Source organism: Perissodus microlepis, chromosome 3 (genome assembly GCF_051167445.1).
Source record: "Perissodus microlepis isolate ML-2025 ecotype Zambia chromosome 3, ASM5116744v1, whole genome shotgun sequence".
Lineage (NCBI taxonomy): Eukaryota > Metazoa > Chordata > Actinopteri > Cichliformes > Cichlidae > Perissodus > Perissodus microlepis.
The window spans coordinates 33,857,791-33,872,341 of record NC_140463.1 but is presented as its reverse complement, the minus strand read 5'-3'; the positions used below and the strand labels follow the sequence as shown (position 1 = coordinate 33,872,341).

The 14,551-nt window shown below is 44.5% G+C and overlaps 2 protein-coding genes across 4 annotated transcripts in view; one reads left to right on the top strand and one right to left on the bottom strand.

Annotated features, from left to right (window-relative positions):
* Positions 1 to 5,670, top strand: part of hdlbpb (high density lipoprotein binding protein b) — a 23,856-nt gene extending 18,186 nt beyond the window's left edge. For both annotated transcript variants that reach the window (XM_084924126.1, XM_084924127.1), the window contains exons 26-28: positions 49 to 165; positions 1,426 to 1,584; positions 1,675 to 5,670. In XM_084924126.1, coding sequence (XP_084780252.1) covers positions 49 to 165; positions 1,426 to 1,584; positions 1,675 to 1,767 — 369 coding nt within the window. In that variant the 3' untranslated portion in view covers positions 1,768 to 5,670. The remainder of the gene's footprint in view (positions 1 to 48; positions 166 to 1,425; positions 1,585 to 1,674) is intronic.
* Positions 5,500 to 14,551, bottom strand: part of neurl4 (neuralized E3 ubiquitin protein ligase 4) — a 22,981-nt gene continuing 13,929 nt past the window's right edge. The window contains exons 12-29 of one of the 2 annotated variants that reach the window (XM_084924119.1): positions 14,313 to 14,523; positions 13,654 to 13,730; positions 13,482 to 13,560; positions 13,048 to 13,217; positions 12,467 to 12,595; positions 12,155 to 12,300; positions 11,803 to 12,021; positions 10,936 to 11,034; positions 10,704 to 10,856; positions 10,457 to 10,624; positions 10,202 to 10,360; positions 9,870 to 10,049; positions 8,920 to 9,013; positions 8,713 to 8,820; positions 8,493 to 8,637; positions 8,247 to 8,359; positions 7,968 to 8,127; positions 5,500 to 7,871 (exon numbers count right to left, since the gene is read on the bottom strand). In XM_084924119.1, the coding sequence (XP_084780245.1) occupies positions 7,667 to 7,871; positions 7,968 to 8,127; positions 8,247 to 8,359; positions 8,493 to 8,637; positions 8,713 to 8,820; positions 8,920 to 9,013; positions 9,870 to 10,049; positions 10,202 to 10,360; positions 10,457 to 10,624; positions 10,704 to 10,856; positions 10,936 to 11,034; positions 11,803 to 12,021; positions 12,155 to 12,300; positions 12,467 to 12,595; positions 13,048 to 13,217; positions 13,482 to 13,560; positions 13,654 to 13,730; positions 14,313 to 14,523 (2,615 nt within the window). In that variant the 3' untranslated portion in view covers positions 5,500 to 7,666. The remainder of the gene's footprint in view (positions 7,872 to 7,967; positions 8,128 to 8,246; positions 8,360 to 8,492; positions 8,638 to 8,712; positions 8,821 to 8,919; positions 9,014 to 9,869; positions 10,050 to 10,201; positions 10,361 to 10,456; positions 10,625 to 10,703; positions 10,857 to 10,935; positions 11,035 to 11,802; positions 12,022 to 12,154; positions 12,301 to 12,466; positions 12,596 to 13,047; positions 13,218 to 13,481; positions 13,561 to 13,653; positions 13,731 to 14,312; positions 14,524 to 14,551) is intronic. The other variant, XM_084924120.1, reaches the window with a different exon arrangement.

Sequence of the window (14,551 nt, the reverse complement as noted above, 5' to 3'; positions counted from 1 at the left end):
AGTTAAACGATGTTTAAATGTTTGATCTTCACTCCTCTGGTTTCTCAGGTGGATATCCGGTTCCCTCAGCCGGGGTCGGACGAGCCCGACAAAGTGACGGTGACGGGCCTTCCTGAGACCGTTGATAACGCCATCGATCACCTGCTCAACTTGGAGGAGGAATATGTGAGTTCACTGTATATAAGACAGAGATGCAGTTACAGCACACGTCACTCACACTTTCTCTCTGACACAACTCCAACAAATATTAGATCCATCTGTTGATTTTGAGCTCTACAGAAAGAAGCTAACTTTTTACTTTGGATCAAATTTTTCTAATTCTAAGTCAAATTTGACAGAATAAGTGTTTAACTATTAAGTTTCAACTTATTTAAAATATTTTTTAATTAAGTTAAAATACACATTTGAATTCACAATAATAAAGATTACAGCAAAGAGACTGAAATCATTTAATTATTGGAGAAGAAAAATGGCTAAAAAATAATTTTGAATAACAGCTGGTGTTATTTACTCTAAACAGCTCTTCTGTGAAACAGACTGAACACTAGTGCAGATTATGGTATTTATCTCATACCAGTTAATTGTCGATATGATACAGATACCAATATACTTCTGAACACATTTTAATGATTGATTGACACAACAAAATACACCTTTTGAACACCTGTAATTGTCTGAAGTACGTTGGGTCAGCTTCTGTTGATCAAATGTGCTACAGGCTAAAAATAAAATGGACATGACGGTCCTGCACATGCGGCTAAAATTCCATCCTCAGCAGTGATGAACAAACCCATTTTAGGAAATGATGAAATATGAGATGATTGGGTTTTACTTTAACGGCATTACATGATTTTTAAAATCACAGGAGGTCAAAATGACCTCTTTGGCAGTTCTAGGGTTAAACATGACGAGCATGCTTCTCAGTCAAGCGCTAGCAGTCAGAAACAGGAAGTGATCTAAGAACAGCAGCTAGGTTCAAAGCAGCACAGAGGTACAAGAGGAGACGACCTTGAAGGGGAGATCAGCCAAATTTAAATCTGGTTGTTTTGCTTCTGTTTTACATTTCTGTATTTTTAAATCTGTTTTTGTTGGATTTGAGGAAATATTCATATTGATGAACTCTGAGGCATAATAATCATAATTAAAACCCACCGATGAAAATGCGTTTTTCCAATAAATTGTGACAGAAAAAACAATTTATCTGTTGAGGTTTGCTAGTTATTGTACCAGATAAAGAGATTTGTGGTATATTTGTAATCATGTTTCTGTTATTTTGTAACTATGTTTTAAAATTAATATCTTGCTTTACATGCCTTCGAGGTAACAAGTAGATCCACAGGATCCTGGCCAGGAAATGAAAATCATTCTGACTCATCAACAAAGGCTGTTTTCAGGAGCAGTTTTCATTCTGTTCATCTCTCTCAGCTGCTCAGCGTGACGGAGACAGAGACTTTGGCAGCTTACATGAAGCCTCCATCTCGCTACGGAGGGGGAGGCGGAGCAGGTGGAGGGGACGACAGCAGCGGGGGTCCGGCTAAGGGCTTTGTGGTGCGGGACGCTCCCTGGAACGCGGCTGGGAACAAGGTGGGATGTCTTTAGTTTTATGACATGATCCTTTTGTTGGAGGGATGTCTGTGCAGTAAGGGCTCATCAGACCGTGTGTTTTCCTTCCAGGCTCCCGACATGAGCAGCGCCGAGGATTTCCCCACATTCGGGACAGGCGTAGCCCCAAAGCAGGCATCGGCCTGGGGCCCCAAGAAGTTCTGAAGCTGTTCATCTGGAGAAAAACCAACAAAACTTCTGTAAAGTAGACGATGAGAGACAGAACAAATCTCAAATCTAATTGCTGCTCGCCTTCCCCTCCTCTTTAGTGACCTTCCTTTTGTCTCTCTTTCTCTGAACCACCCCCCCTCACTGTTCTCCTAACAACCAGCCACAATGAATTCTGGGAGAACTATTCCTTCTTTCTTCCTCCTGTCTCCCTGAGTACTTCCACCTCCTCCTCTTCCTTCCCCCGAGAGAAAAAAACTTTTTTTGAAAATTGAGTCCTTTGTCCATAGTTTTGCTGTCCCGCTCTTCCTCTCGGTTCAACCACTTTTGTTTGTTTTGTTTGTTTTTTTTACTCCTCCTGCTTCCAGACTCCGCCCCCCCCCCCCGACATCACGTCAGCGCGGTACATAAGAGAAGTTTGACTTTGTCAGAGGGCAGCGAGGAGGCATCCTCACGTACCTGACGCAAACCTAAAGAGAGGAGAGTGTGGTTTTGTTTTTTAGAGCGAGAAGAGTTTGTAAGCACCGACGACTTTTAAAGATTTCCTCTGGTTTTTACGAAGAGCTTTCTCATTTCCAGTTCGCTAATGTGGTGCAGTGGGCTGTATCCGTGCGTTGATGGGCTCAGGAAAGGTTTTTCCACCCATGAATCTCCTCTTTAAAAAAAATAAATAAAAAATAATTTCCAAACTGGGAGCAAAAAAAACAAAAACAGCTGCTGTAGTTCTTTTTAAATAATAAGTCAGAAGACGTGGAAGTCCTGCACTGGTTGTTTTGTAATGAAGGTTGTTTTTTTGTTTTTTGTTTTGTCACAACTGTTTTATTTATTCAGAAAAAAACAAAAGGAGCCATTTCATTTGAACTACTGTGACCATGCGTTTTTATAAAGCACTCGCTGTAGCTTGCAACCTTGCGTCTGGGAGTGAATGCTGTACGTCAGGGGTGAGAACATGTTACTAGTTGTTGGAAGTGTACAAAGAACTTTTCGCTATTTTTTTAAATCTGTGTGGGATTTTTATTATTCTTTTTGTTGTTGTCGTTGTCCTTCTTGTTGGTTTCTGGTATATTTGAAAGACTCTGTATGCGTGTGCGCGCGTGCAAGTTAAGATGTATATTTGAAAGAAGCTGAACCAAACTTTTACTTGGTCTTTGTCCGTTTGTCTGCTCGGAGCTCATCCTGGAGGGTTTTTTCTTGTTTCTTTTTTTTGTTTGTTTGTTTTCTTTTTTTATTTACCTTCTCAACTCGTCTTTAATTCAGACGTGCTGCTTAAAGTGACATCTCTGTTCCAGGATAAAAAAAGAAAAAACTCAACCATAAACAGCCGCACTTTGGTTTCCTCTCCTTCAGGTGCTTCATTTTACGGATATTTCGTAGCAAAAAAAAAAAAAAAGATGGCCCTTTTTCTGGTTCTGAGACTTAAAATGTGAGCTCGTTGCTAAATTATACAACCGACCCAGACTTCAAGCAGTTTAGCTAAACCGTGCTTGTGCCTGGAGGTTTAAAGGAATACTTGATCATGTTGGGAAATATGCTAATTACGTGTTTCTCTGAGAATTTGCTGAGAAAATCAGAGCAGGCGATTGTCCATTAAAGCAGGAGGAACTGCAGCTGAACTTCAGTTAAAGATGACTCTGCCGTGAGCGGCACTGCCATCATTTCGCAGCATCAGTGACTTAAAGTGGACCTATGCCTTATTTTCTGTCGTATACATTTATACAGTGCTCATTTATTAGACCACCACGCAGTGTAACGTTTATACTACAGCTGACCTAAATCATCAGTGTTGGTAAATGCCAAAATAATTATGTTTCTATAATTAAAAACATGTTTCATCCATTAACTTTAATGTTTATTAGCTAAATCTGAAGAAAATAGTTAAGCACATTTGTATTGTTTTTAAGTCAGCATGCTAAATTACAGTTATTTACATGAAATCCTGAACAGAAAATTTATTTGTGTGGTGCATTATTTCCTGAGTTCTTAGAAGTTGAGAGTAACCCCTCAAAATTGTGAGTTATTGTTGTATTTGCAGTTGTTATTATATTAGTTTTAAAGAGCTTATGATGGATTTCTAACATGTTTTCTAGTTTTTAAGACAGTAGTCTAATTTGCTACACACTGTAGACTGTTACAGTGACATATGATTGTATTTATATGGCAAGAGTTTAAATTAGGGCTGTCAAGGTTCACGCCTTAACACGTCATCATGATTCAAATTTTAAAAATAAAATAAAAATTGTAACACATTTAACCCATTTGGAGTGCAGATTGGACAAACTTTGGAAATGCGTTGACAGACATTTCAGGGATTTTGAGTCATTCTCCGTTCCAGATGGGTTAGTTGGGTTAAAAATTTTAATTGCGTTAATCGTGACGACAGATTAATTCTGCATTACTATTGACAGCCCTAATTTAAAGTTATGAGATTACAGTCTAGAAATAATCCATATGAGCTAAAAGCTCACACTTCACTCTTCTAAACGGTGTTTTTTCTATTATTGGACCTGTAGGACATCAGTGAGTGCAAAGCCCCACCCACTTGCTCCTTATGACAACCAATCAGAGGAAGAAAAAAAGAATAAGAGGAAAAAAAGCTTGTTTCAGACAAGTATAAAACATGCATGTAGCGTCCCTGTCATAAACACTCATTAGCTAACGAGTTGTCAATCGCAACTCATTAGCCAGTGAGCATGTGGTTTCAGTCAGATGTCCTCCTCGTCACATGGGAAAAAGGACGGCAGCAGCAGAAATGAGTGGGTGAAGTTGTAGTAGCTACATCCATCTTTTAAACTGTGTGATTTCAGAGAAAGGATGAACTGAAAGACTCTAGCAGGGTCCAGGATGCCAGAAATGAGGATTATTTCTAACTGGCGCAAACAAATGATGCAGGTGGAAACGAGCTGAATAAAGTCCACTTTAAGTCTCGCTCGCTCGTTGAAGTTCGGCTGCTGGTGGATATTGCAGGCTCTGGTTGGAAAAGTGACCCTCTGGTCGTCCATGTGCTCTCTGTCAGTCAGTGTCCTCAGAGATTAGCTCACCTGTGTCACTTTAATTCACTCAAAGGAAAGATGTTCTCATGCAACTATTCCCTGTAAATGAAGCTAAAGAGGCTGAGTGAACAGCTCTGTTAGCAGACAATAAAAAATTAATAAATGAATAATAAATAAATAAATCTCAGGGTCCAACTTAAAAGTGAAGCTGGTGCAGAAACAACTTAACCGCTGAGGATAGATTTGCAAAAGATGCTGACTATGCAACCCAGCAGGACCACAGAGTAGATCAGGCCCCGTCAGTACTACGCTACCACACTTGGCTACAGTCAGACATCTTTTGTTCGTGGAGCAGCAAACTCCCTCACTCTGACTTTCATCTGCCTCTTTGCTGGGTCTGCATTTTTTTTTTTTAAATCACATTGTGTGTGCTTGTTGTTAAATAGCAGGACGGAGCTTCTCTCGAAGCAGCCGCTGTTTCTGTACAGAAAACAAAAAAAAGCTATGAAAAATCCCACTATCGGCCTTAAAGAGTTACAAGTCACCAGGATTTTGGAGGTGGTGTGATTAAGTGTGCAACACTGCAATAACGTGTCAGTGACCAGACTTTTCTTTTTTCCTACTGGAAATAAAATGTGAAAAAAAAAGGAAGCAAAAAGCACCAGCTGGTTTGGTCTTTTCTTTTCAGCATCTGTTTGTTTTTCAGCTCAAAGGGGAAAAAACAGACTTTACCCATCCATGTGTGCATACTGTCTGTCAGTTTTATTTTTTATAAATCAGGAAGATATGATCTGTTATGTAACAGCCTGTACAACGCGACATACTGAAAACAGAAATAACCCCCCAAAAAATACAAATTAAATTGTACAAAGCAGCACTGGGCCATAAATAAACCCACTTAATAACTTTATTGTTTTCACATTTTTGATTGGAAGTGTTTTTCTTTTCCTCTTAAGATTCCCCGTCACAGCTGCTTTTATAGAAGGTGAGCGAGCTTTGATCGTGAAGTGAGTTTGGCTCTTTAAATGAAAGAAATGTTGGAAACTGAACTGAAGAGTGGGAAGCTGATCACATGCAGTCAAGGTGGATGCTGAGCATAAACGTTTGACACTGAGTGTAAATCATGAATAAACATTCACGTGTAAACACCTGGACGTAGGTCGCGGGGACACGGACTCTGCTCCCGGGGGTGGATCGAGTGTAAACTGAAAGGATGAAAGGGTGGTCACACCTTTTTTGGTGTGAGTCCATTTCGCTGACCTTTAGAAGAAGAAGCTAAACATCTGGGGAAATGTGCGTTTTCACATGAAGATACAGTCAGCCTGTAGGACTCTTCAAAGCTACCGCGTCCTTCTGAAGCTTGGTAATTAACGTCCTCTCACTCTGGTTTGTTTAAACCCCACAAGCACTAAAGAATAGAGAGCAGTGGCACTGATTCAGGATGCTTCTCTAGAGGAAGATTTGTGAATCTTTCAGAGGATCTCAGGAACCAAACTGAAGTTACCATTTTCTCTCAGGCCATCGCTGACTAACGACAACACCAACTTGGTCAACACTGGCGAACCCGTTCATGACTCTGGTGAGAGTGCGGATTAAAGAAACGAGTGATTTTGTGCGGTGTAGCAGTGCTGAAACTCCAGTTACAGTCAGGCCCGCATCGCCCATCTCCGACCTGTACGCTCAGGTGGCTTCAGTCAGGGCTGTAACCAAGCAACAGTGGGAGATGCACTTCCAGAGGAACCTGGAGAGCATCTGTGTGCTACGGATGCTGTTAAACCTATGACTTCATCCACATTTTCATCCCTTTCTCTTGTAAACCTTAAACTCAAAAAATACTGTCTGAAAACCTTTAAAATGAGGTGAGGTATCACAGGGAACCATGTGGGAGAGGTTTAAAAGGGGCTCGCTGTAGCTTCATAATCATTATACAGGTGTGAAAGGTAAAATCTCTAAGCAAAAAAAGATGCTAATAAGCTTGTAATGTCTTTAAATTAAACAGTGTACTATAAACTTGTCGTGTTTAATTCTACAGTATCTTAAAATATTTCATATCTCCTTAACTTGTAAGGCTGGAGCGTTAGTTATCATTCATCACCTGCACTTTGACAATCCCAAACGTGCAGCAGGGGCATTTCCCAGGTCCTAACTTGTTTTCCCATTTGATAAAGAAGTGATGCTGGGCAAGACTGCAAACGGGGCTGATTTAAAAACAAACAAAAAAGCCAAACTGCTAATGTGGAGACATGAAGAGGACAGCAACATACAGTGGTACATGTGTAAACAACCCCCCCGCCCCCCAACCCACCCACTCCAGTTTTAAAATCCCTCCAGATTCAAGTGTGTCTTCTTTTTTCTCTGTGAAAACATCCTCACTCTCCTCGTTTTTTTTCTTCTTTTTTACCCACATTTGTCTTTTTAGGTGACAGTTTGTTAACGTGCAGACTGGCAGGAGTGCAGCTCCTCCCAAAGTAAAACACTGACCAGCACAGTGTTAAAAGTAAGTGCCAAAAAGAGAAGCCGTTTGTGAGGCTCCGGGAAAGAAAGAAGAAAAAGAAAAGTGTACTAAAAATGACCAAAAAAAACCCTACAGCGGATGAACGAATGCTTTGTGTGGATGAGAAGTTTAAAAATCGGCCACGAGTGTCTGAAACATAAAGTGCAGGCAGTGTCTGTCCTTTGAAACCGCCGCGGCGCCGCTAAAAGAGTCCGAGAGCGAAAGGAACGAAACCAAATCAAAGATGCTGAAGTGTCAACAATCCACAGTAGGAACAGCTGGATTCCAGAGGAGTCTCTCGCTCAAGGCAGGGCTGGATTTGGTTGTCAAGTTTTTCTTCTGTTCGAAAAGTACTAGGAGTGCCGTGTGGAGCTACCCCGCCTCCACCCAAATTCTTCCTTCATTGCTCCGTTCACTCGATCCGAACGAGCAGTCCGTAGAGGAGCGTGCCGCCCTGCTCCTTGGTGATCCACTCGATCTCGGAGTTGCTGAAGCGAGGGTCCAGGGGCTCGCTGTGGCCGAGCGTCGGGGGTCCCACCTTGTAGGAGCCCGGGCGCACGCACACCTGGAATCCCACCTGAGCCTGGTGGCAGCGGTGAGAACGGGGGTCCCGAAATCTGCGTGAGGAGAAGTGCACGGTTAGTACAAAAAGCCACCTCACTTCCTGTTAGCTCTGCTGGGTAGCACTCATAAAACAGGCAGATGTGACTTACTGCACTTTGGGAGCAAAGATCTCCAAGCCAGAGTAGCGCATGGTGGGGGAGAGTCGCACCCTGGGCACCTCCCTGCCGGGGGCGCTGTTCTCCTCCGGCTCGCTGTAGCCGTTCGGCCCTTCCACCTTCGCCGGAGACACCGAGAAGATGGACGACATCCCTGTGAAGACAAAGCGTCAAAATGTTGTTTTAGCTGCTTTAAGGTGTTTCCTTAAACAACTCGCGTGTGTCTGGAGTCGTCGTGTGAATACAGAAAAGGCGTGCCAGTGATTTCTCTACCCGGCAACAGCTGGCTGTGGTCCAGCGTGTGTCGTAGAGCTCCCACGCTGGTGCCGTGGTACGCGATGTGCCACTTCTTCAGTGCATTGGAAACCTCACAGTGGGACTTCATCCTGTACAGATGTGACAGTGTGTTACTGACGCAAACACAAAGCAAGCTGAACAGATTAACATGGACTCCCTCGCTAGTTTCAGGTCAAACGGATAGTGATGTCATCGCTGCTCAGCTTGAGGCTGTCTTCTTACCTGAGGCCAAAGCGGCACCACCCAAAGGGCAGGGCGTAGTCCCGGGGCGGCTCTCCTCTCTTGTAATACGCCTCGTCCCCCCGGAGTTTGTGGCAGGACTCACAGTAGCACAGGTTGTACTTTGCATCTTCACTGAAGTATCCATCTTAATAAACAGAGACGCTGCGTTTTAGATCCAGATGAAGTCTCGGGAAGAAAAGCTGAAAGATGAAGCACCCACCTGGTAACGTGAGCATGTCCTTAAAGCGCGAGCACAGCGCCTGGTACTCGCAGGTCTTATTGGGGTTGACCTCTGGAGGCGGCGTCCAGCACACACTCTCTTTGATTCCTGTTGTGAAAGAAAAGGAGGCAAAACTGATCAATCTGACGGCCTCAGCACTTTGAATATTAAAAAAAAAAAAAAAAAAAAAAAGAGTCAGCTTCGTACCATCAACCATGTCTGCCTTCTCCATGTCGCCCTGACAGCGGGTCTCACCACTTTCTCCACCCACAGCTGGCACGTTGTTGGTGACTATTGTAACCTGCCGTCAGCACATGACATATGATAAACATGCTGCCTCACAGTCCACACACTAGCTGTATTCACAGCTTTCAGCTACACGAAGGTCTAAAGGTAGCAGCTGGAAGAGCTGCACAAACCTAAAAGACGCACAGGGTCTGTTTCAGTGCCATCGCTCATCGCACGTGGGTATCTAATAAAAGCTTGTAGATGTTCTGGTTCTGTAGTGAGGTCAACACTGTGCTCAAACTTCTCTATTATATTTAATTCATGGTTTCAGTGGCCAAGAGGCTTTTCATAAAGGAGGATTCATAAAGTAAGGTTTAATGAACCAAAGCCTAAAATACGTGAAAATGGACCTCTGTTAAGTAAGGTAACAAAGGCTCACTGCTTTAACTATATGCAGACCCCTGTGGGCCCAAGAAAAACCCCGACTAGGTAGTACATGTAACACCTGATGGAAATCTATTAAGACAGGTACACCCTGGACAACAACCAGTCCCACTCACATTCACACCTACAGCCAATTTAGAATCACTAATTAACCTCACTGCATGTCTTTGGGGGGAAGCCACACAGACGAGGGGAGAACATGCAAACTCACACAGAAAGGTGACACTGCTAACTGTGCTGCCACCTGATGGTTTGCTATGACCCTTTTGGCTTTCCGTACCCCTAAACTTTGGCAATCTTCAAATGTGACAGAAATGAAGTCTCTGGTCTGTTTTTGGACTTAAAGTTCATTAAACATGATAAAATAAATCCACTCTCAGCTTACACTTTCATGTTCTTCTTTTTAATGTTAGTCGGCTCTTTGTTTTATTCTAGAAATTATTTCTGGATTTTTACGCAAAACATGCACTAATGTGTGTGCAAACCTGTTCACACTGGCCGTAGAGGTCTATGAAGGGGTAACAGGGAGAAGGGATGTCCTGGGCTGCCACGCCCTGGTCCATGCCGTTGACATAAAGGTGGAGACAACTGTTGGCGTCCACCAGCAGACCCAACGCCGTCCCCTCTGGACACGTATCCAGGTTAGGACCGTAGTTCTCACATATCTGGAAAAAAAAGGGGGAGACAAGTGAAGCAGTGAAAGTGAAGGAAGTCAAATTTGAGGGTCAGTGCGAACAGACTCTCTCATGTAAGACAGAAAAAAAAAAATAAATCAATATCCTCCCCGATGACAGATCTGTGTGATCTCAGTGCACACCTTCAGGGAGTTGTGGAAGACAGAGTCTCGCTGCAGGAGCCAGGCTGAGCGCTTCAGACAGCACGCTGTGGAGGGGAAGTTAAGCCGGTCGGGGGAGTGACCAATCACCCCTAAAGACAGCGACGACGTCCATGACGGGTTCAGACGGTCGATGTGAAACTGGTGGGCAAAAACAGCGATGGTTTAAGACGGTACCCCCGAAATCGAAGCGATCGCTCGGAGGATCCGAATGATTACGTTAAGCCTTACTCTTACCTGGAACAGCTGCTGACGAGCCAGCGGCTGGGCGGTGACCAGCAGGCCCTGGTTGTAGCTCGACACTCTGGCTGCTGTCAGGTTCTGATTGGACAGCTGGATGTTTTTGCCGTGATTCTCCAGGAACGCCATGACAGTGGGCACCAGCACGCACGGTTCGCTCTCGGCCTGAAGATGGCAACAGAGAGTCAGACTTTCTCTCTAAAAATCGAACAGGCGGAGGGTACCTCTTAAATATCCTTCATACCTCTCTGACGGGAGTGCTGTCCTCCTCTCCCTCGCTGCAGCTGTCTGAGGAGAGCGAGGGCGCCTTAACGCTCTCCACGTCCTCCGTTAGCGAGGAGCTGACGATGGACGCCGCCGTTATCCGCCCGTACAGGTCCAAAACTGCATAAACGTTCTGCAAGGAGCAGGAAAGAGGCGCTGAGTGGCATCGCAGACCGACATCACTGATGAGAGTCAGAGTGAGCGGTGGTTACCTTGGCTACGGCTGTCGCGGCAGGCCCCATGTCTTCTCCGTCGATGAAGATGTGCATGGTGTCGTCGTTGCACCTCTTCACCCCGACGCGGTTCCCAACCTGAAAACACAAATCCGGGTTTAACGTCGCCTGTGTCACGACACAATTAACACCAAGTGACGTGCAGTGATGACGCACTGCTGCTGTTCGTCTGGTTTTTAGCTTCAAGACATTTTAAAGATAAGAGACATTTAGAAAAAGTCTCAAAACATTAGTTTCCACTCTGTTTTAAAGCTTTTTTCAGCCACAGCAGATAAACAACACAAAGGAATCACAGCATTTCTTTGCATTAAGAAAATGAATCAATATTTAAATCAAAAAGCCCGAAGACTGATGGAGTAAGCCGATTAGTATTCAGCTCCAAACTATTCAGGATTTGCATTTTAACTTGAAGATTAAGAGCCTGGGTGCTCGTGTTTAAGTCTGCAGGTTTTTATACACTGGGGTCAATTTCAAATGATGGACAGATAATGTTAAATATTAATCATTAGTGAACAGTGAGAAGCCCTTGATCCAGCTATTTAGACGGTGCCTTTAAAATTTGTATTTTTTAAAAGTGGTTCTCCAATTTTAAAAAAACAAAACAACACAAAATAAAAAAGACAAATGTGAGCGTGCAGGAGACAAAGAAGCAGATTCTTCTAAGCTTCTCTGAGAGGCTGTGAGAATCTCTTAAGTCAAGAGGTTTAAGGGTCTTTAATTTGATCTTCAACTAAATCCTTAAAATGTAATGAGTTACTTGAAGCGCCGCTTACAGGTATCCGTGAAGAGCTTCAATGCACAGCTCAGAGAGCCGGCGGGGGAGGAGGGTGTGTGTGCGTGGCTTACCATCAGCCGGTCCAGTGAGCAGCCGTAGTTCTGCCGCTGCAGCACGCCGTTGCGACGGACCTCGGAGCCGCAGAGCAGCCAGGTGACCTTGGTGCGGAGCTGCGGGAGGGAGGGGGAGAGACCTGACAGCGGGCAGGATGGCAGCTCCAGAGGAGCCAGCGTGGTCAGGCCGATATGCAGCGAGCCGCACCACTGCTCATCCACCTCATCTATCCTCACCTGCAGGGAGAGAGGAGCAGGAGAGGATTAAATGCAGAACTCAAACCTTTTCTTTCTATTTTTAAGCATTTCAAATGTTGCAAATCATTCCCGCCATCTCTGAAATATCTGGTCACCGTGACCTCTTCCTCACCTCAAACAGCTCATCCGTTTTGAGCTCCTTTGCGCTGAACGCGATGCCGTGAGCGTAACCTCCGACTCGGACGGCCTGGCACCCCTCGCCGAGCAGCACCACGTTCTTACCGTGTTTGCTGTGGAGCCGGTGGGCAACACCTGCCACTGCAATCACACGGAATAAAGAACAAACACATCAGAGTCTGAGAACAAGCAATAGTTTCGTCTTTTTCTTCCATTTTGAAATATGCACTGCTGTGCAAAACTCTTGAACCACCTGTCATTTCTACTCATTTTGCTTTTGGTACTAAGTAAGGATCCTGACATTTACCTGGTGAGTGGATGGGGAAGCTCTTCTCTGTGATGTTGCTGGTGCAGAGGCTGTTGTCTAGCGGGCCCGATGAGCTGGTGATGGACACCTGAACGCACTGACCGTACAGATCGATCACAGCATACACCTCTGAAAGAGTCAGACACACACATCTGTTATTCAGACGCCTTTACCATAATCCATCTCAACCCTGTGGCAGAATGAAAGGCAGCAGAAGCAGAAGTATGTATGGTTTGACGGTGGCACTGACAAAAAGACAGAAGGCCGAGCTGAAAATGATATTTTCATCGGGCGTGAGCAGAACGGACAAGATTAGAAATGAGTACATCGGAGTGACAGCTCAGGCTGAGATGGTTTGGACATGTGCAGAGGAGGGATGGTGGACATACTGGACAAAGAATGATGAAGCTGCCATGCAGGAGGAAAAGAGGAAGACTTCAGAGGAAGTTCGTGGATGTAGTGAAGGAGGATGTGCAGAGGGAAAGTGTGACTGATTTAGAGGAAGTAGTCCAAAGAAGAGGAAGTAGTAGTAATGGTATGTGTTGCTTCAGTCAAGTTCTCCAACTCGTACAATTTCCTACCTGGTGGGAGGCCAGAGCAGGCGACACCTTGGTCGACACCGTTGATATAATAGTGGAGGTCTCCGCTGGCTGAGCGCATCATCCCGATCCGCGAGCCCGTCGTCAGGGAGTCCAGATCGCAGCCGTAGTTGTTGCGCATTGTGTTGCCATCCTGCATGATGGCCGTCCCACTGTGAGGAAAGCAGAAAGAGAAAAAAAATGTCGGTTGAAACCAAAATTTTACATTTTTCCACAAAAAAAAAAAGTTCTGGAAAAATATTTTGACTTTCCAACAATTATTTTCTCTGTACACCAGTTTTAATAGGTTAAAAAGAGAAAACTGGGAACGTGCACATCTGCATTGGTCATGCTGAGCACACATACACTGAGTCCTTCTTAATAAAGCACAGACATTAGTTTCAAGATGACATCACATTGGCATACAGCATCGGTACCTGAGCATCCACGTGTCATAGTCGATGTCTGTCATGGTGTTTGGAAACTCCAGCTCCTCTGGTCTGATGGCTGTCACTCCTAAACACGGGAAGACGAGGAGAGGAACACTTTTGTTTTTTTGCTGCTCTAGTGTGAAGTGACCTGCTGCTGGACACATGGCAAACATCTCACCGGCTTCTATCGAACCCGACCAGCGGTCCACCATCTTCTGGATCACGATTTCAAACAGCTCTCCGTCCCGAAGGCACCTGCAGCAGTTTAAGACATCACAGAGGAATGTTAGCGGCTCCACAGAGAAATGCTTTACACCTTCACCTAATGAGCAAATCAAACATGGTGACACCACCCATCTCTTGTGAATAAGAGGTGGATAGTCTTTAAGCATAGACTGTATAAGAAGATGGACAGCACCATCACTGGTTTCATCTTGGTGTTTTGAAACCAGATGTGACAAGTGGTGGACAAACCTACAGACACTGCACACTCATACGGGAGCAACACAGTCAATCATACAGGAGCCCCACTCTAAACCAACATGGCTCTACTGTCTGTTTAACTCTTGCTGGGTTGATAATTTACAAAATGTGCACGTTTTGTTGAACAAAACAGAAAACTAGTGATTGAGAGTGAGAAATGTTTTGTTCTGAGGTCACAGATCAAGAGAGGAGCGAAGCAATTTCCTTATAAACTTCTATATAATCAAACGGGTGCTGCCCCCTGCTGGCTGTTAGAAAGATTGCAGGATTAAGATTTATTTTTTTATATAAAGCACAATCTTCCATGGATGGATTAAGAGTCACTACAGGTCACTTTGACGTCACGTGTTTCACCTGTTGGAGATGACAATAGCATCGTTGAACTCGCTGCGGCAGTTCTGACGCAGGGCGGTGCGCCCCCCGTTGGTGATGACAGCATTGGTGCCATGTAGGTGGTGGAAACGCAAGTCGGAGGTTGTGGTGGCTCCGCCTACTGAGCAAGGACTCCCAGGGGACATGGCTGTGGGTCCCTCGGAGCTGTCCTCTGGAAGAGGAGGGAGGTCTACTGAGAGAGAAAGAAGCAGAGAAAAATA